Source organism: Symphalangus syndactylus, chromosome 14 (assembly GCF_028878055.3).
Source record: "Symphalangus syndactylus isolate Jambi chromosome 14, NHGRI_mSymSyn1-v2.1_pri, whole genome shotgun sequence".
NCBI lineage: Eukaryota > Metazoa > Chordata > Mammalia > Primates > Hylobatidae > Symphalangus > Symphalangus syndactylus.
The window spans coordinates 55,765,073-55,789,961 of NC_072436.2; the positions used below are offsets into that span (position 1 = coordinate 55,765,073).

At 43.6% G+C, this 24,889-nt stretch overlaps 1 protein-coding gene across 1 annotated transcript; it reads left to right on the top strand.

Moving 5' to 3' along the window:
- Positions 1–401: 401 nt before the first annotated feature.
- STARD7 (StAR related lipid transfer domain containing 7) lies at positions 402–24,441 on the top strand. Its single transcript, XM_055241313.2, has 8 exons — positions 402–1,327; positions 13,511–13,719; positions 14,053–14,102; positions 15,704–15,814; positions 15,896–15,978; positions 16,588–16,687; positions 22,016–22,100; positions 22,394–24,441. Exons 1-8 carry the CDS (start codon positions 1,038–1,040, stop codon positions 22,576–22,578), a joined length of 1,113 nt encoding a protein of 370 aa, XP_055097288.1. The 5' UTR covers positions 402–1,037; the 3' UTR covers positions 22,579–24,441.
- The last annotated feature ends 448 nt before the right edge of the window (positions 24,442–24,889 follow it).

Genomic DNA, 24,889 nt, shown 5'->3' on the forward strand with positions numbered 1-24,889 from the left:
TCCTAAACCATAATTTCTAATCTTATGGCTAACTTATTAGTCCTACAAAGGCAGTCTAGTTTCCAGATAAGAAGATTTGTTTTGGGAAAGGGCTGTTATCCTCTTTGTTTTAAACTATAAACTAAGTTCCTCCCAAAATTAGTTCGCCTAAGCTCAGGAATGAACAAGGATAGAAGCAAGATGGAGTTGGTTAGGTCAGATCTCTTTCACTATCTCAGTTGTAATTCTGCAATGGCGGTTATCACTGGGAGCCCCCAGCCCCTGCAGAGACTTGCGGAGCCCCGCCCCTACCCTGCACTCTAATAAAGAAGGGGGCGAGCGTGCCCGACTCAAACAAGTTAACACCTGGCAGGATTCTAACAGGAACCTGGCCGGGTTTCTCCGCGGGGCGGGGCTGGGACGGGACGGCCGGAAGATGGCGGCGGCGACAGCGGGGTCCGGGGGTCACTCTCCAAGGCGCCCTTGACGGCTCTCGCCGCCAGGCCACCTACCTTGCTAGCAGGCGGCCTCCGCGCTAGCATGAAGGGGCGGGAGGGGGCGGTGACGAGCACTTGGCGGCGCCAATGAGCACCCAGGAGCCCAGGTCGCGCCCAATCAGGGCCTAGGTGGCGGAGAAAGGGTAGGGTGCGCGCGGGCGGCGCGTGCGGCAGTAGCGGAAGGCGCGGGAGCCTGCGTGCTGCCCGGCCTGAGCTGTCTGTCTCGTTTCTGTCCGCGTGCCCTGCATCCCGGCCCCGGCCGCCCGCCGGAGGTCGCCCAGGAGGCAGAGGGCTGACTGGTCTGCTGCCCGGGCCAAGGAGTGCCTGGTGTAGCGGTCGCGGAGCCATCCCGGCGTCTGCTGCCATGACCGACTCTCCCCTCAGAGGGGACTCTTCCTCAGCGGTGGCTGCAGAGAGAGATGAGCGGCGGCTCCTGGCCGCAGGACCGTGAGACGGGTTCGTGGCCGGCCAGTTAGGGGGACGCTGCGGACCACCGCCTGCGCCGCCTCGGACTGGCTCCTTGGGCCCCGGAGGCTCGCGGCGGGCCCTGCGGGAGGCGGCATGTTCCCGCGGAGGCTGCTGGCCGCCTGGCTGGCGGGGACGCGGGGCGGGGGCCTGCTGGCGCTTCTGGCCAATCAGTGCCGCTTCGTCACGGGCCTGCGCGTGCGGCGCGCGCAGCAGATCGCGCAGCTCTACGGCCGCCTCTACTCCGAGAGCTCACGCCGCGTCCTCCTCGGCCGCCTCTGGCGCCGGCTGCACGGCCGTCCTGGCCATGCCTCTGCCTTGATGGCGGCGTTCGCCGGCGTCTTCGTTTGGGACGAGGAGAGGATCCAGGAGGAGGAGTTGCAGAGGTGGGCGCTGCGGCGAGCTCTTTCTGGGCCGCGGGGTGGGGGGACTTGTGAACCCTGGGGCCTGCCGTGTGGTCGGTGGCCCTTGTTTACCCGGTGGTCTTTTAATTGGCGATGCAGTCGGTTGAACCTGCTTCAGCAAACCGCGTTGTTATTTGCCTCTATGTGTCAATTTGCATTTGTCGGGTTATAAAATAGAACTGAAAGTGTGTAGGCTGGTGTGTAGGAGGGAGACTGAGTGGGGCGAGCAAGACAGTAAAGAAACAACACTGTAGAAATCAATTAGATATCGAAGGCATGGAGGCCATTGTTCACGTAATCTGTAATCTTTAACACAACCAGAAAGGTGCAAATTCAAAACAAATTTTAAATTTGGCCTGAGGGTGGTGGGCTGCTATTTGCAAAATGACTTCAATCCAGATGGGACTCAGGCCTGTGAGAAAAGCCGGGAGAGCCCTCTGTCATCGTGACTCGTGGCGGAATTGAGAGCCTGGAAGGGATTTTGTCCAGGTTACACAAACCAGCAGCCCAGACATTTGAACCTGTAAGAATTAGGTCAGATTTTTGCGACGTTAACTAGAACTTTGAGAATAGTGTCCCATTAGACTATGAAGTCATGCTGTGGTCATCAAAACTGAAAAACCCAGTACCACTGATTACTTTTGTTAATCTGTAGTTCTGAGACTGTAGTTTCCAGGTAATGTCATGGGAAAATTTTGCTTTGGTTTTTGGTTTACCTTGTGTTTGTATTTTCTTTGCAACAGATATTCTTAAACTGTGCCCTCCCTGCACAGAAAGTACTTTGCCGTGATTTCGGGAACCGGAGACAATCCCCTCCCTCCGCAGATTCCACACCAGCTTGTTTATTCTTGATGTTTCCTCCACAGGGAAACAACCTGTTATTCCACGTTTTTTGTTAGGTTAAAAATGGAAATACCCCAATAAAGTTTATACCATGGCCTGTGTGGGAGGTGTAACACCCAGATGCCAGGCAGCTATTTGTGCCACACTATGAATTGTGGGTAAATGTAAGTCTATCTTAAGAACTGGGAATACTTTTCCTAGCAGGAAAGATAACTTTTATAAATGCAACTTAAAATCATAACCACAAACAACCTTATTCACAAAAAAATTTAAGCTATCAAAGCGTGATAGGTATTTTGCCTAGTTCCTATTAGTATTCTTTTGCTACTTGGCCATTGGTTATAATCAAAGTCTCTTGGGCGTGGGAAATAAAAGAATAGTAAGAAAACTTTTAAGTTGAAAAATTATCATTAACTTTTAATTTTCATTTTTGATGATGAAATACCCGTGTTCCACTTTTAAGTTGAAAAATTATCATTAACTTTGAATTTTCAGTTTTGATGATGAAATATCCTTGTTCCACAGTTAAGTTTGAGAGGAAAATCTCCAGTTGGAATTGTTGGGGAAAGAGGAGAAAGACCAGAAAAAGGGCTACTGGGTACAAAAGAGAGGAAAGGAGAGTTGGGGGGTGCGAGTTGAATAGTGTTGGGGCTTACATAGTAGATGACACTCTTTGGCTTATTTTATGCATTTTTATGGATGACATTAATAGATCCTGGAGCCTCTGTTTAGCAGTGCTAAACAGAGTTAGTGGGGAAAAAAGATAGGAAATGAACATAGTAAGCATTTGAGTTAGTCAGTATTTACCATGGCAGAGAGATCAGACCAGTTCATGACTGAGCCTCTGGTCAGACTGTCCCTGAAACCTGGAGGCAATTGAAATACTCTTGGTTCTAATCCAGCTCCTCAAGAGGGACTGCTCTGAGTTAACCAGCTTTGGAATTTCAGGAGTTCAGATGAACTCCAGAACACTTTCAAGCTGCACTTTGACCCTCCTTAGGGTTGTTATAGTAAAGGCCCTCATTTAACATTTCATTGTTTGGTTCATGCTTGAATTTGGTTTTTCATATAATTAAAATTTGATCATGTTGTTCATGTTGAGGATTTTTTTCTTTTTAAAATATTTTTTAATGTGATAGGAAGGCAAATATGCTATTCAACAACTACATCTTGGTTGCACAGTGGTTCCTTAGGTCTTTGTTTTGATAGCTTGTCATGTTTATATTTTATTAAAATATTCTGGGTACAGATTAACTCATTTGCTTTGTGTTTAAGTATTCTATTTGCTTGAAAGTAGGCACTGCTGAGGTTGTCATAGCTAGATTAGAACATCTTGGATATTGTTCTAGTGAGAGGATTTTTGGGTAGCTTCCATAATGGAGCACAGTTGGAGTGTGTCTCAAGTGCATTTCTTTCATTGTTAATGGAAAAAGAGCATGATTGTCACATGGCCCCTAAATCACAGCCTTTGGCTCATCTGTGCTGATTCTGTACCAACTTGTCCTGGCACAAACTAATTCTAACATTGCTGTTTTGGTTAAGCAGGTGGAATGTGCAGGGTGTCTTTTTGAATGTGTGCCTTAAAGTGGCATGTTTTCCTTATGTTATTTGAGTCCTTTTCAGAATGACAAAGCATAACTTATCTTCTCGTCTTTTGTGCTTAAGAACATCTTACCAAATAGCGTCTTATTAATCAAGCAACAGCAAGAAAATTTGAGAAGTGATTTTGACTGGCTACTGTGGCCAGATGTAGAAATCAGATCTTTTAATACTTGCTCTAGTACCCAGTTGTCTTAAATTAAACAACAAAAAAATCTTGGGATTGCTGTTTTTGGTGCTAGCTGGCATTCTGTGATTCCAGGGTGAATCTAATGGAAAAATACAGTAGTCATGTTTTTCATTGCTTTGGAACAGTTAAAAAAGAAAAGTTACAGGAACAAAGAGAGGAAGGATGTTAAGAAATGAAAGGCTAGGGGAAAATGTTCCATTAACCTCCTCATAGTTTTTTAAAAGTTACAGTTCATTGCTCCAGAAATTTGAGTAAATAAGTGCCATTAAAGTTGCATAAAGAAAATTGGCCATTTTCTCTTCTCTGTCTTTCAGGGCATTCAGGATATGTTAAACTTCAGTGTGTTATTGACTAGATAAATGATCCGCATAAAGTCCTTTTGCCTTAAAGGAACTTTTTTTTTTTTTTTGGGCCATTGTCACTTCAGGGTATCTTACTGGTAAACCCTTAAACCCGTTGTTAGATCTTCAGAGCTACATAAAATTAGACCTCAATTTTTTGAGGTTGTCTTCATTATTTTACCATTAACTAGTTGCCCCAGAACTGCAGTGAGCTAATTGATGTCCTGTCCTGTCCTCGCCTCCCCTCCCCTCCTGCCCCCTTCCGGGACAGAGTCTCGCCATGTCACCCAGGCTGGAGTGCGTTGGCATGATCTCGGCTCACTGCAACCTCTGCCTCCCAGGTTCAAGCGATTCTCCGGCCTCAGCCTCCTGAGTAGCTGGATTACAGGTGCTTGCCACCACACCTGGCTAATTTTTTGTATCTTTAGTAGAGATGGGGTTTCACCATGTTGGACAGGCTGGTCTCCAGCTCTTGACCTCGTGATCCACCTTCCTCGGCCTCCCAAAAAGTTGGGATTACAGGCGTGAGACACAGTGCCCAGACTCTTTCTTTTTTTTCTTAAGACATAATCTCACTCTGTTGCCCAGGCTGGAGTGCAGTGGTGTGATCTCGCCTCACCGCAGCCTCCGCCTCCCTGCTTCCACCTATTCTCGTGCCTCAGCCTTGCCAGTAGCTGGGTCTACAGCGGGGGTGCCACCACGCCTGTTTACTTTTTGTATTTTTAGTGGAGACGGGGTTTCACCATGTTGGCCAGGCTGGTCTCGAACTCCTGACCTCAAGCAATCCTCGCACCTTGGCCTTCCAAAGTGCTGAGAGCCAGGCGCCTAGCCCTATGTCTTTTTTTTGGAAGGGGGGGGCGGGTATGGAGTCTTGCTCTGTTGCCTAGGCTGGAGTGCAGCGGCATGATCTCAGCTCACTGAAGCATCCACCTCCTGGTTTCAAGCAGTTCTGCTGCCTCAGCCTCTCAAGTAGCTGGGACTACAGGCGTGCCCCACCATGCCCAGCTAATTTTGTGTGTTTATTTTTAGAAGAGAAGGTTTCACCATGTTGGCCAGGCTGATTTCCAACCCTTGATCTCAAGTGATCCGCCTGCCTTGGCCTCCCAAAGTGCTGGGATTACAGGCATAAGCCACTGCGCCTGACTGCTATGTCTTTTATTTCTAGGTGTGTGCTGTATCAGTAGACCCTGCCTTTGACAATAACTTGGAATTTGAAGAGGAGCAGGATTATGTGAAGTGAGGCTGTTGTCTGACTGAAATTCCTAATTGTAGGGATGGTTTCATTTAAGTAATTTTGGAGCCTTACACCAAGCTCCATGCTGAGGGCAGGACCCCTAGATGAACCAAATGTTGTTTCACTTACTTTGTTTTCATGGTTTGTTTGCCTTCAGTTTCTATAGCTTTCAGTCCAGCCTTTTTCAGATATTGAAATGATTTTCGTTTTGGAGAAAGGAAGCCATGGTCTCTCTTTTCCTGATCCTTTTTCTAATCTGCTGATTTTACTATTTTGGGAATAATCTCTTTTGTCCTTCTGTCCTCTCTTAAGCCTCTTAAGATGTGAAGGTTTAGCCACCCATCCCATCCAAACAAGATTTGGCACAGCAGGCTAAAGAGATGTATCAGGAGAGGTTTTCCTTTTCTCCACATACATGATAGTGAGTGACTTTGTGCTCCTGTATGTTAATTGGGTCTTGTCATGTCAACATTTAGAAGTTCAGACCCTTCAAACCTTGGGACAAAATAACTTGATCATTTACATTTTCGTGAAGCAGTCTTGCTCTAGCATTCATACTGTGTCTCCACAAGACATTTCCGTCCCTTTTCATAATTTTAGTCAAAGCCACCTAGTAACCTTTAATTATATAGGAGAGCTTGATTAAGCAGTGGGTCAGATGCTCTGAACCACCTTGATTCTTAGAAGGTCATGAAAAAATGTTGCCTATAGTTAATAATTTTCTTAAAACTTTATTAACTATGTAATTCTTTAATGAGCCTCTGATGTTTTAGCATTCCACCAGTGGAAATATGATCCCCTTTATTATGTGGCAAGAATGATATTCGGGCCAGGTGTTGTGGCACGTGCCTGTACTTGGGAGGCTGGAGGATCACTTGAGCCCAGGAATTCGAGGCCAGCTTGGGCAATGAAAAAATTTTTTTTAAAAGAATGACACTCAAGAGTTGTGCTTAGTTATTGTTGAAGGATGCTTTATAGTCCTCAAAAATGCTGTAATCGATGCCCTATGGTGCCTGATTGTTCTCAGCAAATCTAGCTATGGTTTTGCTTTTGCTTTCTCTTCTGCAACATCCAAATGCCTACCCTAAGGTTCCTTCTCTGTTTCTCTATGGTTTTGCAGCTGGTCAGGGATCTTGGTTGTAACAAAGAAACTGGTCTTGGTTAATTTAAGCCAAAAAGGAATTAATCAAAAGGGTGTTAGGTCACTCAATATTGACAAGGCCAGAGTACAGGTTGACCAAGACCTGCAACAGGAATAATCTACTTAGGGCAGTGTTGCTGGCATTCTTTCCCCCAGATTGGTTGTACCCCTGGACTCTCAGCTCCCTCAAGATCCTGTGCCTTTGTGTTATCTTCAAGATTCAAAGCCCCTTCTAGAAGTCTCTAACCTCACTTAAATTAGGAGCTGTGCTTCAACTGCTAGTGGGCGGGAGGGGGGCTGCATTCACCTATTTGGGTTCTCTCCAAATAGAAAGGGATTTCAGGCAGTCAAAATGACAAATGTTCCCCTATATAAATATTTTCATTTAAGTCCAAAGCTTAAAATTCAGCAAATTCAATTTTGGAACTAATAGGACTTCAAGAAATAACGTCCTCACTTTAAAGGTAAAATGACTTTAAAGGTAAAATAAAATAAGATCACACAGCGGGTTGTCTGTAGAGCCAGGACTAGAACACAAATCTTTAGACTTGCCATTATTTTGAATTGCTCTAAACTTTTAATCTTGGATTGCCACTGTGAATTTTTGGCTTTTGCAGCAATATGTTAATGCAATATATATATATTTTTGAGACAATTTCACTCTCACCCAGGCTGGAGTGCAGTGGCACAATCTCAAGTCACTGCAACCTCCACCTCCCGGGTTCAACAGATTCTCGTGCCTCAGCCTGCTGAGTAGCTAGGATTACAGGTGCAGGCCACCATGCCTGGCTAATTTTTTTTGTAGTGCTGGGATTACAGGCGTGAGCCATTGCACCTGGCCAATTTTTTTTTTTTTTTTTAAGAGCCTTACTCTGTTGCCGGGCTGGAGTGCAGTGGCGTGGTTTTGGCTCACTACAGCCCCAACCTCCTGGGCTCAGGTGATTCTCCCACCTCAGCCTCCTCAGTAGCTGGGACTACGGTTGCATGCCACTACACCCAGCTAATTGTTGTGATTTTTTTTTTTTTTTTTTTTTTGTAGAGGTGGAGTTTTGCATGTTGCCCAGGCTGGTCTTGAAGTCCTGGGCTCAAGTGATCTGCTCACCTTAGCCTCCCAAAATGCTGAGGATTATAGGCGTGAACCACTGCCCCAGGCCTTAATGCAATCTTTTAATAAAAATTTGGATTACTGAGGCCTATTTTCATTTTATTATTTTTTGATTTACTAAATTTATTCATGTAATGTTTACCAGGACATGTAATGTTTACCAGGACATGCTAGGAGCTGGAACTACAAATATGAAAAAGACTGAATCTGGGCTATTAAGGAATTTATAGTTTAGTAAGGAAAGCAGATATAAAGATAGATTAATTATAGTGTAATATGCCTGTGTAAAGGAATAAAAATCGGTGTATATGGTTAACTCTGCCTAGCAGTTACCCTTGTGATTTTTTGAAGCTGGAAGGGTGAAAAGGCATTTCAGACAGGGTAGCAGTAATTTGGGTCTTCTGCAGTCTTGAATTGCAATAGAGTGTATAAGACAGCCAGCCAGCAATTTTTGTTTCTTATCTGTAACCTTTCGTTAAAGGTTGCAGAGGGTGGGGTGAGGTGGGGGGGGGGCACGGAGAAGCTGGGTATGGTAGCACACGCCTATTGTGCCAGCTACTTGGGAGGCTGAAGTGAAAGGATCTCTTAAGCCCAGGAATTTGAGGCCAGTTTTGGTGACATAGTGAGACTTTGTCTCAAAAAAAAAAGAGGTTATGGGAAAAATACAAGCCAAGTTTTAAAAAATTATTATTATAAAATGTTTCAGATATATAAAAAAGGTTTAAATAGTAACACGAGTGTTGCAAGTACAGCTATTTTAAGAAATAAGATATTACAAGTATACTTAGGCTTCCTCTGTACGTTTTTCCAGTTGTATTCTTATTTTTCTCCAAGATGTCACCATTATCCCAATTTATTGTTTATAATTCCTTATGTTTTTATACATATGTATATACCCCTGAATGATGCAATAGTGATACATAGTACAATATGTGGTGGTGTTTTTCATGTTTTAAAACTTTTTGCAGCCGGTGAGTCCCGCCTGTAATCCCAGCACTTTGGGAGGCCCAGGCTAGTGGATCACTTGAGCCCAGGAGTTCAACACCAGCCTAGGCAACATGGTGCAACCCCATCTCTACTAAAAATACAGAAAACAAATTAGCTGCATGTGGTGGTGCTTGTCTGTAGTCCCAGCTACTTGGGAAGCTGAAGTGGGAGAATCACCTGAGCTCGGGGAGTTAAGGCTGTAGTGAGCTGTGATTATGCCACTGCACTCTAGCCTGGGCTCAGAACAAACAAAAAAACCACACAACTTTCGCAGTCCTGAACAAAATACTAACAAACTGAACTCAGCAATATATGAAATGGATTATATGCCATGAAAAGTAGGATTTATCTAAGGAACGCAAGGTTGGTTCTTCATACAAAAATCAATTTATTACACCATATTAATAGAAAAAAGGACAAAAACTACGTGATCATCTGAATAAACACAAAAAGTATTTGACAAATTCTAACCTCCTTTTGTGATTAAAAAAGAAAACACTCAGCAGACTGGGAATAGAAGGAGATTTCTTGCAGCTGATAAAAGGCATCTACAAAAAACATAGCTAACAGTGTAGTTAATGGCAAAAGACTTACTGCTTTTCTCCTAAGATCAGGAACAAGATGAGGATTCTGCTCTCACCACTTCTGTTCAACATTGTACTGGAGGTCATAACCAATGAAATTAGGCAACATAAGGAAATGAAAGTAATTTACATTGGAAAGGAAGAAATAAAACTATTTCTGTTTGCATCTGACATGATCTTATATATAGAAAATAGTAAGGAATCTACAGAAAGCTATTAGAGCTGATAAATGAGTTCATCAAGTTTGCAGGATACAAGATCAATACACGGAAGTCATGTTTATGTACACTAACAATGAACAATCTGAAAATAAAATTGACAGTTTCATTTACAGTAGCATCAAAAGGAATAAATACATAGGAATAAATTTAACAAGTGTACAACTAAAACTGTAACACTAAAAACAACAAAACATCATTGGAATAAATTTAAAAAGACATAAATAAATGGAAAGACATCCCGTGTTCATGGATTAGATTAGAACACAATATTGCTAAGATGGCAATACCACTTAAAGTGATCTACAAATTCAGTGTAGTCTTTATCAAAATCCTAGGCAGTTTTGCAGAAATTGGCAAGCCACTTCTGATAGTTTTATGGAAATGAAAGGAACTCAGAATAGCCAAAACAGTCTTGAAAAAAGAGAACAAAGTTTGGAGGACTCACTGTTCCCAATTTCAAAAATTATTACAAAGCTACAGTAATGACACTGTGGTACTGGCATAAGGATAGACATCTAGATTGTTAGAATAAAATTGAGAGTCTAGAAATAAACTTTTACATTTGTGGTCAGTTTTCAACAAGGATGCCAGGATAGTTCACTGGAGAAGGGATAGTCTTTTCGACAAATGACACTGGGTCACCTGGAGAAGCAGATGCAAAAGAATGAGTTTAGACTCCTACCTCATTATCATACGCAAACATTAACTCAAAATGGGGTAAAGACCTAGTGTAAGCTAAAATTATAAAACTCTTAGAAGAAAATATAAGCATAAGTTCTTATGACCTTGGATTAGGCAATGGTTTCTTAGCTATAACACCAAAAACAAGCAAAGAAAAATTAAACATCAAAATTAAAAACTTTTATGCATCAAAGGATACTATCAAGAATAGTATAAGCACTTGAAAAGGTTAGGGAAATACCAGTCAAGACGCAATGAGATACCATTTCACACTCACCAAGTTGGCTGGAATAAAAAAGATGGGCAATAACAAGTGGGGCAATTGGAACCAAGGATGTGGAGCAGTTGGAATCCTCAGACATTGCTGATGTGAATATAAAATAGTGCAATTGTTTGGAAAACATTTTGGCAGTTGCTTAAAAAGTTAAGCATAATTACCATGACCCAGCAAATCTGCTCCTAGGAATCTACCCAAGGGAATTGAAAAACATGTCTGTATGAAGATTTGTACACAAATGTCCATAGCAGTATTCTTTTTTTTTTTTTTTTTTTTTTCTTTGAGACAGTTTTGTCTTTTCGCCCAGGCTGGAGTGAAGTGGTGCAATCTTGGCTTACTGCAACCTCTGCCTCCTGGGTTCAAGCGATTCTCCTGCCTCAGCCTCCCAAGTAGCTAGGATTCCAGGCTCCTGCCATCACACTTGGCTAATTTTTGTATTTTTAGTAGAGACGGGGTTTTGCCATGTTGCCCAGGCTGGGTCTCGAACTCTTGACCTCAGAGTGATCCACCCACCTTGGCCTCCCGAAGTGCTAGGATTATAGGCAGGACTCACTACGTCCGGCCAGCAGTATTACAGTAGCCAGAAAGTGGAAACAAATTTTATTTGATGAATGGATAAACAAAATGGGATCTATCCATACAGTGGAATATTATTCAGCTATAAAAAGGAATAAAGTACAGCATGGTTGAACTTGAAAGTATGCTAAGTGAAAGAAGCTAGACACAAAAGCTGCATATCATATGATTCCATTTACTTGAAATGTCCAGAACTGGCAACTCCATAGAGACAGAAAGTAGATTAGTGGCTGCCTAGGACTGGGGGGAGGCAGGAATGAGAAGTGACTAATGATAGATAGAGGTTTCTTTTGGGGGTGAAAAATGTTCTGGAATTAGGGGTGATGGTTGCACAACCTTGTGAATATACTAACAAGTACAGAATTGTACACTGTAAAAGAATGAATCTTATGGTATGTGAATTTATCAATTTAAAAACAAAGGGGAAAAATATATATACTTATAATAAGACAACCCAATAAAAAACGGACAAAAGATATCAATTGACATTTTAAAACCATAAACCTTCATAATTAACATTTGAGGGCTATTTACGTGCCAGATAACAAACACTGTATTTTATTTTTTATTTATTTTAGAGATGGAGTCTCACTCTGTCGCCCAGGCTGGAGTGCAATGGTGTGATCTTGGCTCACTGCACCCTCAGCTTCCTGGGTTCAAGTGATTCTTCTGCTTCAGCCTTCCGAGTAGTTGGGATTACAGGCACCCACCACCATGCCCAGCTAATTTTTGTATTTTTAGTAGAGATGGAGTTTCACCATGTTTCCCAGGCTGGTCTCAAACTCCTGACCTCAGGTGATCCGCCCACCTCGGCCTCCCAAAGTCTGGGATTACAGGTGTGAGCCATTGTGCTTGGCTTTATTTTATTTTATTTTATTTTATTTTATTTTATTTTGAGAGGGAATTTCGCTGTTGTTGCCCAGGCTAGAGTGCAATGACACAATCTTGGCTCACTGCAACCTCCGCCTCCCGTGTTCAAGCGCGTCTCCTGCCTCAGTCTCCCGAGTAGCTGGGATTACAGGTATGTGCCACCATGCCCAGCTAATTTTGTGTTTTTAGTAGAGACAGGGTTTCTCCACGTTGGTTAGGCTAGTCTCAAACTCCCGACCTCAGGTGATCGCCTGCCCCAGCCTCCCAAAGTGTTGGGATTACAGGCGTGAGCCACCGCGCCTAGCCTATTTTATTTTTTAAGAGACAGTGTAGTTGGGCGCGGTGGTTCATGCCTGTAGTCCCATCACTTTGGGAGGCCGAGGCGGGCAGATCATGAGGTCAGGAGATGAGACCATCCTGGGTAACACGGTGAAACCCTGTCTCTACTAAAAATACAAAAAATCAGCCAGGCGTGATAGCGCGTGCCTGTAGTCCCAGCTACTGGGGAGGCTGAGGCAGGAGAAACACTTGAACCCGGGAGGCAGAAGTTGCAGTGAGCCCAGATCATGGCACTCTCTTCCAGCCTGGGTGACAGAGTGAGACTCTGTTTCAAAAAAACAAACAAAAAGAGACAGAGTCTTACTGTATCGTCCAGGCTGGAGTACAGTGGCAGAATTGTAGCTCACTACAGCCTCCAACTCCTGGGCTCAAGTGATCTTCCCATCTCAGCCTATAGCTTGGAGTACAGGCATGTGCCACTATGCCTGGCTAATTTTTTAAATTTTTTCTTAGAGATAGGGTCTCACAGTATTTCCCGGGTTAGTCTTGAACCTGGCCTCAAGGAGTCCTCCTGCCTTGGCCTCCCAAAGTGCTGGGACTACAGGAGTGAGCCTCTGTGCCTGGCCATAGATATTAAGCACTTAACAGTTTTTTTTCTTTTTTTTTTTTTTTGAGACAGAGTCTCATTCTGTCGCCCAGGCTAGAGTGCAGTGGCATGATCTTGGCTCACTGCAACCTCTGCCTCCCAGGTTCAAGCCATTCTCCTGCCTCAGCCTCCTGAGTAGCTGGGATTACAGGTGTGCGCCACCATGCCCAGCTAATTTTTGTATTTTTAGTAGAGATGGGGTTTCACCATGTTGGTCAGGCTAGTTTCGAGCTCCTGACCTCGTGATCCACCCTCCTCTGCCTCCCAAAGTGTTGAGATTACCGTCGTGAGCCACCACGCCCTGCAGCACTGGACACTTTGTAATCTTTATAGCCAACCTCGAGGTAGGTACTATTATTATTTCCATTTTATAGATTTAGAAATAGGAACTGGTTACATAATATTCTAGTTAGTGAGCATTGGACTAAGATTCAAACTCAGGAACTCAGTTTTTATTCACTATACTGTGTCCTGTTTATATACTACATACTGTGGTTTACTGTATAACCTTCTTGCACAGACCTTTGTGTGGACACTTCATTTCACAGGGCTGACTAACCACCTCACCACGGCTCTTTTTCCCCTTTACAGATCTATTAATGAGATGAAGCGGTTGGAAGAAATGTCAAATATGTTTCAGAGCTCTGGAGTCCAGCACCACCCTCCAGAACCAAAAGCCCAAACAGAAGGGAATGAAGATTCAGAGGGCAAAGAGCAACCTTGGGAAATGGTGATGGATAAGAAACACTTTAAGCTGTGGCGGCGCCCAATTACAGGCACCCACCTTTACCAGTACCGAGGTGAGCCCAGTGTGGCTATCTTTTGGGTTCTATAGTTGCCCAGGTGCATGGGATTTCTGTTCTTCATACTTCTCTAAACTGTTCTGGTTGTTTCTCTGAAAATTTGCTGTAGTTTTTTGTTTATTGTTTTTCTTCTCCCAGATGATAAATGTCTCAGTGTTGTCTTTGCTTACATCCTCTTTGTCTTTCTTTGTTGCCCCACTAAGACTTCTAGTTTCTGAACCTGCCTTTAAGATCTCTTAGTACTTTAGAACTGAGACGCTGCTAGGTGAAAGAAACAAGGCGAGTGACTGGAGTATGGCCAGCATCCCTTATTCTTTCTTTTCATTCTAGTTTTTGGAACCTACACAGATGTGACACCTCGGCAGTTCTTCAATGTTCAGGTGAGTTAATTTTTCTCTCCAGATTTGGAGCCTCCTAGCATATCATTTGCTATTGTCTACATGAATCATTTATCTGACTCAGGTGACATTGGCTTAAGTACATCCATCTATCTACCTGTCATCCACATTGTATAGCATTTAGGTAAACATTTGACTTAGAATTTCTTTATCTGTCCCATGGGGATGAGATCAGTTTTACCCTCCCACAGGACTGTTGGTAATATCAGATAGAGGAATGGGTATGGATACTTTTAATGTATTTTATGAGGCTTTATTGTTTTTTTCCCCAAACAACTTGAGAGTAAGTTACATACATCATAGCCCTTTGTTCCTAAATTCTTCCAGTGTGTATTTCCTAAAACTAGCCATATGCCATATTTCTTAACTAATCATGATACCATTATTGAAATTAGTAAATTTAACACTGATGCAACACTTTCATGTAGTCTTCTGTTTGTATTTATCAGTTTTATCAATGTCCTTTATAGCATTTTCCACTTCAGTACAGATAGGATTATATTTAGTTGTCACATCTCTTTATCACATCTCTTTAACCTCAAATCAAGAACATTTCCATAGTGGAGGCTTTTTTTTTTCTTTCCTGTCCCTGAGGCAGGGTCCTGCTGTGTCACTCAGGCTGGAGTGCAGTGGTGTAATCATGTCTTGCTGCAGCCTTCGTTTCCTGGACTCAAGTGATCCTCCCACCTTAGCTTCCAGGCCTACAGGCATGCGCCACCACACTTGGCTAATTAAATTTTTTTTTTCTTAGAGACAGGGTCTCCCCATGTCTCCTAGGCTGGTCTTGAACTCCCTGGGCTCAAGTGATCCTCCTGCCTTGGCCTCCCAAAGTGCCTGGATTACAGGTGTGAGTCACTGTGTTGGCCCAACGTTTATTTCATAAAGATGAAGAGTATCTGTTCAAAGACTGCTTTCCTCCTTGTAGGGGAAGATGTTTTAAAAAATGAAACAGGGAGGTGGGATCGCCCAGAGTTCTAGAAGAAAAATTTTTTCTTTCTGGATTTTTCATTTGTTTTGCCGACTTCCGATAACTACTTCGTTGGTTATAACACTCACTCTAACATGCAAGTGCACTTTCCCTGAGGTACTGGATCTTGTTAATTTGTAGTGAATTTTTGTTGGTTTTATGTATATGGTATATCTGTCTTAACTTGAAAATCTTCAGTTACTAGTGATGCCAGAAATTTTAAAAAATATGCTACTTGAATTTTTTTGTGTGAGGTGTCTACTTAACGCTTTTGGACTTTTTGTTGTTTAAATCTTTTTAGAATTGTCTTACCCTTACACATTCATATCACTATATATTATTTTTCCCCAGATGTGTCTATTAAAATATTTTGTTACACTTTTCCTTGGTTTGTCTTCTGAAGATTCACATTCAGTGAAATGACATTAGCCTGTATAAGGTGATTTTGAAAGAATCTCTGTAGTAAACACAGTCATGTCTCTCACACTCTGGCAACGGTCAGATTACACTCTCCTTGTAATAAGGTTCTTGGATCAGAGAACAAAGCATCTGGAAAGCTTTCTGCATTTTTGTTTTGGGTCTTCTTGGGTATTCATGGTCTTTTCTCTTTCTGCAGCTGGACACAGAGTATAGAAAAAAATGGGATGCCCTGGTGATCAAGCTGGAGGTGATTGAGAGGGACGTGGTTAGTGGTTCCGAGGTTCTTCACTGGGTAACCCATTTTCCTGTGAGTATTTTTACTTCTGATTTTATTTCTGTCCAGGTTTGTGTGATGCAGAACACTAATCCTGCCCCTCCATTTCTTTAGTATCCAATGTACTCACGGGATTATGTCTATGTTCGCCGGTATAGTGTGGATCAGGAAAACAACATGATGGTGTTGGTGTCGCGGTATGTATGGCTGCCTGTGGCTGTTGTCGAGTTCCTTTAGCTGTGGCCTTCATTCCTATGTACCTGAGTTTGCATGTTCTTAGTGCCCTATGAGTCTCCCACAGGCTTCCCTGCAGACAGTGCCCCTTCCATCCAGCTAGAAGATGAGGGACTCTGACTGTCTAGGAAGAATGGAGAGATACAAGCTTTTAGTTAAACTGTTTTTTTGGGTTCTTTAATGTTGGGAATTAAAAGAAGTGCTGTTGTTTTTGACCCACAGCCTAGTGAGCCGTAAATTACCAAAGGAACTCACTTCATTTTTAATTAATTCATTTGTTTATTGTAGACGCAGGGTTTCACAGTGTGGTCCAGGCTGGTCCTGGACTCCTGGCCTCAAGTGATCTTCCTGTCTTGGCTTCCCAGTGTTGGGATTACAGGCATGAGCCACCACGTCTGGCCTTCACTTCATTTTTAGAACTTAGTTTGTATTTATTCATCTTAGTGACTCCTTTGTTTTGTGTATTTAAAAATATCAGAGCCAGCTTTTTAGGCCTTCCCCTTAACTTAGCTCTCCTGTTGTTTTATATATAGACATTACTAAGAGTTTGCTTCTCCTTTCCTCCTTACCAGTGCTGTGGAGCATCCGAGTGTGCCAGAGTCTCCAGAATTCGTCAGGGTCAGATCATATGAATCCCAAATGGTTATCCGTCCCCACAAGTCATTTGATGAGGTGAGTTTTACCTCATCCAAGAGATAATATGTCATGGCTGTGGAACTTTCTCAAGGGATGTCTTACCTGAACTAGGGAGGAGGGGGTGTGGCCCAGGAACAGTTCTCAGGGGAGTCTGATGCTACTGGTGGGGGAACCATTTTTTGGGAACTCCTGATGTAGGTGATGTACCTGGAAGATCCCCAAGGACAAAGTAGTGGCAATCCATTGGTTCCCTCTTATCTGAGAGACAGTTAAAAGAATCATAGCCACTGATGCATTAGCCTGTATCAGTAGCATTCTTCAGGAACTAGAGTGAGTACCTTCTGTCAGCGTTTTACCACAGTGGGCAGAGCACTGGATGGAAACTTTTCTGGATTTCTGCTTCCTTGCCAGAGAAATGGGAAGGTTGGACTCATGCTGTCTGCCTTCTTTAAAATTCTGTGACCTTTCTTTGAAAAGAATATTTATTTCAGCCTAATGAGGTGTTTTGTGTTTATTTTTGATGTTTTTAAGCTAAATCTCCATTGAGAGTATAGATATTGATGCTAGCATGTGGCTGCTGGTTTTAGTTCCACTTCACCTTATAATGGCTTTGTTTCTCCCTATTGCTTGTGTTTGATTTAGGGCTATATGGACAGTGTTCTTTAGTGTGGTTTTCTTATTCTCATCAAGTTGTTTTATTTATACCACCTCAAGGACTTGAGTTGGTCCTTATAAAAAAACAAAAAAAAAGTACACTGGATAGAGAGAGGAAAGCAGGAAGGGCACTGGGGTTAGAAGACATGATTCAAGCAAAGACAAAGATAGGAATGAGCCAGGTATGCACTGAGAGACTCACATGCTTAGAAAGGAAAGTAGAGGTTAGGGAGAAGTGATAAATTGCATTGACTGTGTACACAGGGTACTCGAAAATGATGTAGCTGAGTTTGGATTTGCCAAATGGGAATTAGATCTTTGAGCCAAGGTAGGGGATTTTTATCATGGAAAATTTGAAATACATACAAAAGATACAGAAGTAGAAGAGTATAATGAACCCTATGTATCCGTCTCCAGCTCCAGTTATCAACTCATGGCCAAAATTGTTTTTTTTTTTTTTTGAGACGGAATGTCACTCTGTCGCCCAGACTGGAGTGCAGTGGCGCGATCTCGGCTCACTGCAAGCTCCGCCTCCCGGGTTCACGCCATTCTCCTGCCTCAGCCTCTCTGAGTAGCTGGGACTACAGGCGCCCGCCACTACGCCCGGCTAATTTTTTTGTATTTTTAGTAGAGACGGGGTTTCACCGTGGTCTGGATCTCCTGACCTCGTGATCCGCCCGCCTCGGCCTCCCAAAGTGCTGGGATTACAAGCGTGAGCCACCGCGCCCGGCCAAAATTGTTTTATCTATACCCTTTCCCATTTCCTTTTTCACTCCCCTGATTATTTTGAAGCAAATTCTAGCTTTACTGTAGGAGAACACAGTTCTTCTATTATATATTTCAGTATTTATCTCAAATAAGGATTTTGGGGTTTTTTTTGGAAACAGGGTTTCCCACTGTTACCCAGGCTAATGTGCAGTGGTGCAATCAGAACTTAACTGCAGCCTCGACTTCTTGGGCTCAGGTGATCCTCCTGCCTCAGCTTCCTGAGTAGCTGGGATTATAGGCGTGTGCCACCGTGTCCGGCTAATTTTTTGTATTTTTTGTAGAGATGGGGTCTCACCATGCTGCACAGGCTGGTTTTGAACTCCTGGACTCAAGCAATCCTTCCACCTCAGCCTCCCAAAATGCTGGGATTAGAGGCGTGAGCCACCGTGCCCAGCCCAAATAAGGAATTTGTAAAACATCTCTGGGCCGGGCAACATGGAGAGACCCGATCTCTACAAAAAATAAAAATTAGCCAGGCATGGTGATATGTGCCTGTAGTCCCAGCTGCTTGGGAAGCTGAGGTTGAGAGAATCACTTGAGTCCAGGAGGTCAAGGCTGCATTAAGCCGTGTTTGTGCCACTGCATGCCAGCCTGGGCAACAGTTTGAGACCCTTCTCAAAAAAAAAATAAAAAAGCCAGGCGCAGTGGCTCATGCCTGTAATCCCAGCACTTTGGGAGGCCGAGGCATGTAGATTACTTGAGGTCAGGATTTTGAGACCAGCCTGGCCAACATGGTGAAACCCTGTCTCTATAAAGTACAGAAATTATCCAGGCGTTGTGGCACGTGTCTGTAATCCCAGCCACTTGGGAGGCTGAGGCAGGAGAGAATGGCTTGAACCTGGGAGGCAGAGGTTACAGTGAGCCACCCAGTGTGGGCGACAGAGTGAGACTAGTCTCAAAAAAAAAAAAAAAAAAAAAAAGACAGAATTAAATGTACTTAGTTTTTAAATATATTATCTTTATTGATGCTCAAATTGATCCCAGTTTTGGTCACTGGGAGCTGTGTTGGCTCAAGCCCCTTTGACATGACCCCAGAAGCTATCTTGCTTTCTGGTGTTACAAGATGTTGTAGGTTCATCTTGTATATTTTTAGTTTTACACCTGGAAATTAACTTTTCTTTAGGGAGTCCTGGTTCCTTTCAGTGGAAAATGGCATTTAAATACCACAATTTGGCTGCTAAGAATATTCATAGCTATTGGGTCGTTTATTGTTTGTAGGCCTTTTCAGAAGATAGAACCAAGTAATACATTTTATTGGTATGTTTATTTTTAAGATAAAATAAATCCTAAGTATATACTAATACTTTTAATTCAAATTCAAGACTATGGAGTTTTTATTTCTATCTTGTATCTTTTCATTCCCTGTACTGTAGAACTCAATTCCCAGGAACCCTAACACAACTAACTACTAATTTGTTGAAATACACAGCCTCAGAATAACAATACAATAAGATCACCAATAATACGAAGAATAAAATTTTGTGGTCTTTTTGTCTTCAGGATGTGCATACCGTGTACAAAATATTGATTTTTTTTTTTTTTTTTTTTTTTGAGACGGAGTCTCGTTCTTTTGCGCAGGCTGGAGTGCAGTGGTACGATCTCGGCTCATTTGCAACCTCTGCCTGCCAGGTTCAAGCAGTTCTCCTGCTTCAGCCTCCCAAGTAGCTGGGATTACAGATGTGCACCACCACACCCAGCTCATTTTTGTATTTTTATTAGAGGCAGGGCTTCACCATGTTGGCCAGGCTGGTCTCGAACTCCTGACCTCAAGTGATCCACCCGCCTCGGCCGTTCTGAGTGCTGGGATTACAGGCATGAGCCACCGTGCCCAGCCCTCAGCTAAGATTTATGACAGTGTCAGAGTAAAGATATACAGCTGGATCATAAGAGAAAAAGGCACAGGAGTCTGGAGGAGTCCATGTGAAGCTTCCTTCCCCAGCAATGAAATGCAGCAGCAATATGTGTGCAATGTTTCTGTTTAGGAAGGCCATTAGAAATTTAACACTCTGGCTGAGCGCGGTGGCTCATGCCTGTAATCCCAGCACTTTGGGAGGCTGAGGCAGGAGGATCTCTTTAGCCAAGGAGTTTGAGATCAGCCTGGGCAACACAGGGAAGACCCAGTCTCTACAAAAAAATAAAAAATTAGCTGTGGTGGTAGTGCATGCCTGTAGTCCCTGCTACACAGGAGGTTGAGGTGGGATGATTGCTTGAGCCCAGGAGATGGAGGCTGTGCTGAGCCGAGATTGCATCACTGCACTCCAGACTGTGCAACAGAGTGAGACCTTGTCTCAAAAGAAAAAAAAACACCCAAAGTGTTTTTTTTGTTTTTTTGTTTTTGTTTTGTTTTGTTTTCCTGAGATGAGTTTCGCTCTTGTTGCCCAGGCTGGAGTGCAATGGCGTGATCTTGGCTCACTGCAACCTCCGCCTCCTGGGTTCAAGCAGTTCTCCTGCCTCAGCCTCCCGAGTAGCTGGGATTACAGGTGTGTGCCACCACACCCGGCTAGTTTTTTCTTTGTATTTTTAGTAGAGACAGGGTTTTGCCACGTTGGCCAGGGTGGTCTCGGAACTCCTGACCTCAGGTGATCCACCTGCCTCAGCTTCCCAAAGTGCTGGGATTACAGATCTGAGCCACCATACCTGGCCCAAAGTGTTTTTTAAAGACGAGTCTTGGCTGGGCGCAGTGGCTCACGCTTGTAATCCCAGCACTTTGGGAGGCCAAGGTGGGTGGATCACTTGAGGTCGGGAGTTCGAGACCATCCTGACCAAGATGGAGAAGCCCCATTTCTACTAAAAATACAAAATTAGCTGGGCATGGTGGCGCATGCCTGTAATCTGAGCTACTCGGGAGGCTGAGGCAGGACCATCGCTTGAACTCAGGAGGCGGAGGTTGTGGTGAGCTGAGATTGCGCCATTGCACTCCAGCCTGGGCAACAAGAACAAAACTCCGCCTCAAAAAAAAAAAAAAAAAAAAAAAAGGTCTTGCTCTGTCACCCAGGCTGGAGTACAGTGGCTCAATCTGTGCTCACTGCAACCTCTGCCTCCCGGTTCAAATGATTCTCCTGCCTCAGACTCCCAAGTAACTGGGATTACAGGCGTGTACCACCACGCCCAGCTAATTTTTTAACTTTTAGTAGAGATGGGATTTCACCATGTTGGCCAGGCTGGTCTCGCACTCCGGTCCTCAAGTAATCTGCCTGCCTTGGGCTCCCAAAGTGCTGGGATTATAAGGCATGAGCCACCATGCCCAGCCAACACCCAATTTTTTTTTTTTTTTTTTTTTTTTTGAGACGGAGTCTTGCTCTGTTGCCCAGGCTGGAATGCAGTGGCTCGATCTTGGCTCACTGCAACCTCTGCCTCCCGGGTTCAAGCAATTCTTGTGCCTCAGCCTCCCGAGTAGCTGGGACTACAGGTGTCTGCCACCATGGCCAGCTAATTTTTGTATTTTTGGTAGAGACGGGGTTTCACCATGTTGGCCGGGCTTGTCTTGAACTCTTGACCTCAGGTGATCTGCCTGCCTCGGCCTCCCAAAGTGCTGGCTGGGATTGTAGGCATGAGCCACCATGCCTGGCCTAACACCCCACATTTTTATTGGGAGCTGGTCACTTAGTACCGTCTGCTTAGCACATACCAGAATTCCAAACCCCGCAAAGCAAAGCCTGTGTTCAGCATAAACCACGTTGTTTGCATAGTCTATGCACAGGGAGCCACCCATATCAGCTAACTGTTGACTGGGAGCCAAGTTGGCCAAGGGTCAACATTGCAAGGAGATCTTTCTATGGATAGTAGTCTCTCAGGCCTTCAGTGTTAACTCTTTTCTGCACAGGGTGAAAAAAGAAATGACACTCTGCTCCAGAATCAGATCATAGTTACTCTATGGTACTGGATGTGGAGGTTGTGCTGGGTGATTCAGGGATCTTCATTTTTGCTGTTTTTCTTTTCCAGAATGGCTTTGACTACTTACTGACATACAGTGACAATCCCCAAACGGTGTTTCCTCGCTACTGTGTTAGTTGGATGGTTTCCAGTGGTAAGTAAGGGCAAGTATACAGGGCCTGGAACCTGGGTTGAGCATTTTGTTTTTCTCTATTTCCTAATAGGGAAATAAAATGTCTCTTCTGGTTCTTCTTTTTTTTTTCTGAGACAGAGTTTTCAAAACCCATGCTTTGGGAACACATTCTGGGAGGCAGCTGTTATTCACAGGCTATCAGTCAGGTTGTGATCTTTATAAGGAAGAACTACCATCAAAGAAATAGGGTTTTCTAATTTTGAGCCTACTGTTGGTTTGTATGTCAGCTTAACCTGATTCTCGTCTCCTGACAGGCATGCCAGATTTCCTGGAGAAGCTGCACATGGCCACTCTGAAAGCCAAGAATATGGAGATTAAAGTAAAGGACTACATCTCAGCTAAGCCTCTGGAAATGACTAGCGAAGCCAAGGCCACCAGCCAGTCCTCTGAGCGAAAGAACGAGGGCAGCTGTGGCCCTGCTCGGATTGAGTATGCTTGACAGGCTTTGGGATAAGAAGGGACAGGTGCTTCTAGCCCTGTCTCAGTCCTTTATTACTCTGCTACAGAAGGGGGACATGCCACATGTATTAGAAGGCATGTGCTATAACTTCCAGTGCAAGATAATTCAAAAACTGATGTCCCATTTCATTCAGAGCCCTTATTGCTCTTATCAAAACAGAAGAAGGCTACATTTGTGGGAGTGTTGTCATATACTCAGGCCAACTATTTTGAAATTCGATATCTCACTGAGCTAATCTAGAACAAACCTCTCGCCTCAGGCCAGAAGGGGATGACCTCCATTTGCTTCTCTGAGTAGTTTCCTCTGCTGACATTCCAAATCCCACCATCGATTGTGCAGCGCTTTGGATTTCCTTCAGTTCTCCAGGTCCACCTGGAAAGTATAGTTGGCCGGTTGAGTCTCTCAAATGAGGGGCTACTGGGAGTGCTCTTGGTAACAATCATGATGTGAATGGATGTGAACAATACTTGGCTGTGTTAAGTGCCTTGTCCGCACCTTGCTTTTATCTCTAGGGACATGAAGTTATTATTATTATTATTATTTTTTTTTTAAGTAGAGATGGAGTTTCACTGTTTCCCAGGCTGGTCTTGAACTCCTGTGCCATGCCTGGCCAGGGACATGAATTTGTACGAAGAAATTTCCCTCCCTGCCTGCACAATATCACCCATTGATTCACCTTATCCAAAGCAAGTTTCCTGTGAATCGGCCAGTTCTTCTATATTCATTGGATCGTTGCCTCCTTCCTAACCTTCCCCATTTACCAAGAACACTGGGAGACATCCTTTTAGATAGTAGCTTTTTGATGCTCAAAACATCACATTTAAATTTAGTTTAAAAATTTTTTAACTTTTGTGTCAAACAGGAGTTGAGGAATTGAGCAGCATTCTACCCTAGTCCCATTGTATAGAAAACACCATTTTGATTCAGGTATTATTTTTCATATTTCAGGTTTGACTTGTTCTTTTCAGAAGGCTAAAGGCAGAGGATTGGGGGCTGGGCCACTCTCTTGGAGCTCTCAGATCTACAGACAAGCTGTGTGAATGCATAGATGTAATCTTGCCTCAAATACTAATACAGTGGAGATTTGGTTTATGTTACCATTATGTTCCTCTAAAAAGTTTTTCTTCCTCTCTTCAGAGCCAAAATAGAAGTGAACTACACTGTTCAGATAAGGTCACAGTCCGATGCTGTCAGTTTGACCGAGCTGGTTTTGCTTATGGTCATGCTGCAATTTGTTAGAATAATAGGGATCAAGTTTTAAATCCTCCTCCTTCCCTTTTTTTGGAGTCTTGAGGGCCAGAGTTTTTTTTTTTTTTCTTTTTTTTTTCCCTGCTTGCTACTGTTTTGTGATGTTGAAAAGTGGTTTAGACCTGAGACTAACTTAAACACTTCCTTGACCTTCTTGTTGCCTGTTCATTTTTGTGCCAAGGAAGTAGCTGCCCCAGTGTATGTCTTGCCTTCTCTGTGTCATTGTTGGAAGAGAAGAGAGATGCATCGAGCAGTCCCAGCTGCTTTTCATTTATTACTTCTCTCTTCTTCCCAGGACCTGACAGAAGTCAGGGAAGAGTCCCTGGGTTATGTCCAAACTTAGCACCTGCAATTGTTGGGATGTGGATGGATGTGTGCATAAGAGAGAGAGAGAATGTGTGTGTGTGTGTCTGCGAGCGCACACACATGCACAAGTGCGAAGGAGTTGCAGTTGCTCCATGTTCTGACTTAGGGCAATTTGATTCTGCACTTGGGGTCTGTCTGTACAGTTACTCATGTCATTGTAATGATTTCACTCCTAACTGTGACATTTTTATCAAATGTGTGAATAAATAAAGATTGGTACAAAAAAAAGTTTGTCTTTGGACAAATGGTGGTGGAAAAATCTTGCATATTGGACTTATCATTTCTTTCTGATCACAAAGTCGAAAAGAATTTTACTCTGAGAGTTGGGAGGTGGAAGTGGCAGGGCTTGTTCATTCTTGGTAGATAGTGGCTGACACAGTTTGCCTAGACTACGAGCCCTTTCCAGGTGACCTGCTTGGCAACTGAAAGTAAACCACCTATATCCACTTTCCTGGCTTGATATACTGACCCATATCCTTTCCCTTTAAAGAAGGATCACTTTGGAGGGAGCAGTGCTAGAGCTTAGCAGACAGTAGAAATCAGGAGGGACAGAAGCAGGCCTGAGGTCTAGGGTTGAGGTTGAGGAGAGGGTCAAGTCAGCGCCCTTGGCGGAGGGGCAGTCCTGCTAGCATGCTCTGAGCATAACATGAATTTATGTGTAATTTTGTCTGTGGGA

Coding starts and splice junctions, on each gene's coding strand:
- STARD7 (XM_055241313.2), top strand. CDS start 1,038: ATGTTCCCGCGGAGGCTGCTGGCCGCCTGGCTGGCGGGGACGCGGGGC. Junction 13,720..14,052: donor CCACCTTTACCAGTACCGAG/GTGAGCCCAGTG, acceptor TTTTCATTCTAG/TTTTTGGAACCTACACAGAT. Junction 15,815..15,895: donor ACTGGGTAACCCATTTTCCT/GTGAGTATTTTT, acceptor CCATTTCTTTAG/TATCCAATGTACTCACGGGA.